The 3431-nt window shown below is 58.5% G+C and overlaps 1 protein-coding gene across 1 annotated transcript; it reads right to left on the reverse strand.

Annotated features, from left to right (window-relative positions):
- Positions 1–266: 266 nt before the first annotated feature.
- LOC141022931 (uncharacterized) lies at positions 267–1460 on the reverse strand. Its single transcript, XM_073499219.1, has 2 exons — positions 869–1460; positions 267–508 (listed from the first exon to the last, which is right to left on the reverse strand). The coding sequence occupies exons 1-2, from the start codon at positions 1458–1460 to the stop codon at positions 267–269; spliced, it is 834 nt and encodes a 277-aa protein (XP_073355320.1).
- Between the last annotated feature and the right edge of the window lie 1971 nt (positions 1461–3431).

Consider the following 3431-nt stretch of genomic DNA (forward strand, 5'->3'; position numbering starts at 1 on the left):
ATTATGCTAAGCTAACAGATGGGTCTTATCCATCACATCATTCTCTAATGATGCGATCCCATTCATCAAATGACAACACATGTCTATGGTTAGGAAACTTAACCATCTTTGATTAACGAGCTTGTCAAGTAGAGGCATACTAGGGACACTCAGTTTTGGCTATGTATTCACACATGTACTAAGTTTCTGGTTAATACAATTCTAGCATGAATAATAAACATTTATCATGATATGAGGAAATAGAAATAACAACTTTATTATTGCCTCTAGGGCATATTTCCTTCAAGAATGAGGCCTTTGGCCCGCTCGACCTGGCCGTTGGACTGCGGGTGCGCCACGGAAGCCAGGTCGAGGCAGATGTCGGAGACGGAGCAGTATTGTGCGAGCGCGCCCTTGGCGATGTTGGTGCCGTTGTCCGTGATGATGCTGTTTGGGACGCCGTAGCGCACCGCGATATCCTTGATGAACCGGACGGCCGTTGGCCCGTCCAGCTTCTTGATTGGCTGTGCTTCGATCCATTTGGTGAACTTGTCCACCGCCACCAGGAAATGCATCATGCCGCCTCGAGCGGTTTTAAAAGGTCCCACCATGTCGAGTCCCCAAACCACGAAGGGCCAGGTGATCGGGATGGTTCGGAGTGCTGAGGCCAGCTGGTGGCTGCGCTTGCTGAAGCGTTGGCATCCCTCGCACTTGAGGACAAGCGACTCGGCGTCTTGGAGGGCCGTGGACCAGTAGAAACCATGGCGGAAATCCTTGGCCACCAGGGATCTTGAGGCGGCGTGGTGCCCGCACTCGCCCTGATGTATGTCGAGGAGTATCTCAATGCCCTTGTCTTGTTCAACACAGCGCTAGAAAATGCCCGTCGGACTGCGCTTGACGAGCTCGTTGTTGATGATGTTGTACGCGGACGCCCGGTGCTGCACTTTCCGGGCTTCGGTCTCGTCCATGGGGACAACCCCGTTCTCCAGGAACTCCGAGATGGGTAGGGCCCACGACGGGGCCGTCACCACAGCGAAGACGGCCACCATGGCGGGTTCTTGGGCGGCAGCCCCCGAGCCGGTGGCGGCAGCCCCGGGGTCGGGAACGACGACGGCCGGGTCGAGGACGACGGTGGCCGGGTCAAGGGCGGCAGCCCCTGAGCCGGGTTGGGCGGCTCCTGGGCCGGGTTCAGCAGTCCCCGGGCTAGGTTCGGCGCTCCCTAGGCCGGGCTCGGCGGTCCCCGGGCTGGGTGGAGGCACAGCCGGGTCGTCGGGGACGAAGATGGACTCGGAGTCCAGAGACGGCTTGACGGAGGGCTTGTGCAGGTGCTCGAGGGAGACGCCGGACGAGATGGATTGCCGGGATGAGCCAATCTTGGTTAGTGCGTCGGCGGCTTCATTCTCCGCGCGTGGGACGTGGAGGAACTCGCAGCCATCGAAGAAGCCGGACAGCTGCTGGACGAGGAAGCGATAGCTTGCCATGTTGGCATCACGGGCGTCCCATTCGCCGGAGCATTGCTGCACCACCAGGTCCGAGTCGTCGTATCACAGGATCCGCCGGATGCCGAGCTCCTTGGCAAGCCGGAGGCCATGCACAAGGGCTTCGTACTCGGCTACGTTGTTGGAGGCGCATCTTGGAGCCGTCGAAGTGCATGCGGTAGTGTGTCGAATCCGGCGGCGGCGGCAAGTACTGGGTCTTGTTCCAGTCGACGAGGAAGTCGGCCAGGGCCTGGGACTTGATCGTGGTGCGGGGCTCGTAGAGGATGGTGTGGCCGGCTAGCTCGATCGCCCATTTGGCAACCCGGCCAGAGGCATCCCGGCAGCCAATGATCTTGCCGAGAGGGATCTTCCTGTGGCAATGGATCTGTGGACGCCTCCCCTCTGGGGTTGAAGTCCTCAAGCGTAATGGCCCGGGCGATGGGCTGTGCCCCATTTGTGGCACGATTGAGGATGCTAACCACATCTTTTTCTCATGCCACTCTGCCCAGTTCCTTTGGGCCTGCTTCCGCGAAACGGTTGGCGGACAGTGGTGTAATACCAACTTTCCTGACCTGCTTGCCGAGCTTAACACCTGCCCTGCTCGCTACCGCCATATTAGATGGCTGTGCGTTGGGGTTCTCGCCTGGACGCTTTGGAACATTCGAAATAAGCTTATTATTCAGAAGGTGCCCCTCCGTCGTGCGACTGACGCAATCTTCAAATTGTGTGGTTACCTGCAGCTTTGGCGGCCGCTTAGCCGCCCCCAGGACCGAGATGTCATCACCGCCCTCCTCTCCGATCTTCGCTCGATGGCGCTCCGCGTGGCTCCCCCGCTGCCGCCTCCTCCACCTGAGCCTGACTAGACCGCCTGGCGGTTATGTGGTTTGTGGCGTGTGTGTTTTGGGTTTAGGGCTTGTTGTGCTGTGCCCTCAGCATTGACCCTTTCATGTACTATTTGTCCCTGTGGACCTCCTTATGTGTGTGCGTGTGTGTGTGTTGGACCTTGTTGGATGCTTGTTGTGCGGTTGGCTTTATAATATAAAGCGGGGCGAAAGCCTTTTTCGGTAATACACGCCGTAACACATCTTCTGGTAGTGCGGGTAGTTCTTCTTGAAGGCGGAAAGCACCTCACTCAGGTAGTAGACCGGGCGCTGGACGGCTTGGACCTTGCCCTTCTCTGGTCGCTCGACCACCATCACTGTGCTGACCGTCCGCGAGGTGGCGGCAATGTAGAGCAACAACGGCTCCTTCTCGTCCGGTGCGGCCAGGACGGGTGCGGTGGAGAGCATGCTCTTGAGATTCTGGAAGGCTTCGTTCGCCTAGTCGTTCCACTCGAACGGCGTCGTCTTCTTCATCAGCTAATATAGGGGCAAGGCCCTCTCGCCCAGCCGGCTGAGAAACCGGCTGCCGAGGCCAAGCAGCCGGTGAACTTTTGGACATCGCGCAGCTGAGCCAGCTCGCGCATGTGCTCGATGGCCTTGATCTTCTCTGGGTTTGCCTCAATGCCGCGCTCCAAGACGAGGAAGCCGAGTAGCTTTCCGGCCGGGACGCCGAAAATGCACTTCTCCGGGTTGAGCTTGATCTGGTACTCGCGCAGGTTGGCGAAGGTTTCCTTCAGGTCGTCGAGGAGTGTGAGGTGCTGCTTGGTCTTCACCACGATGTCGTGCACGTAAACGTGGATGTTGCGGCCGAGTTGCGGCAGCAGGCATTTCTGCATGCAGCGCTGGGAAGTGGCGCTGGCGTTCTTCAGGCCGAACGACATGGTGATGTAGCAATACGCCCCAAAGGGCGTGATGAAGGACGTCTTCAGGGCGCCGGCCGGGTCCAGATTTATCTGGTGATAGCCGGAGTAAGCATCCAGGAAGGACATGAGCTCACAGCCGGCGGTGGAGTCGATGACTTGATCGATTCGCGGGAGGGCGAACGGGTCCTTGGGGCAGGACTTGTTCAAGCTGGTGTAGTCGATACACATGC

This window comes from Aegilops tauschii, chromosome 5 (genome assembly GCF_002575655.3).
Source record: "Aegilops tauschii subsp. strangulata cultivar AL8/78 chromosome 5, Aet v6.0, whole genome shotgun sequence".
NCBI classification, from domain to species: Eukaryota; Viridiplantae; Streptophyta; class Magnoliopsida; order Poales; family Poaceae; genus Aegilops; species Aegilops tauschii.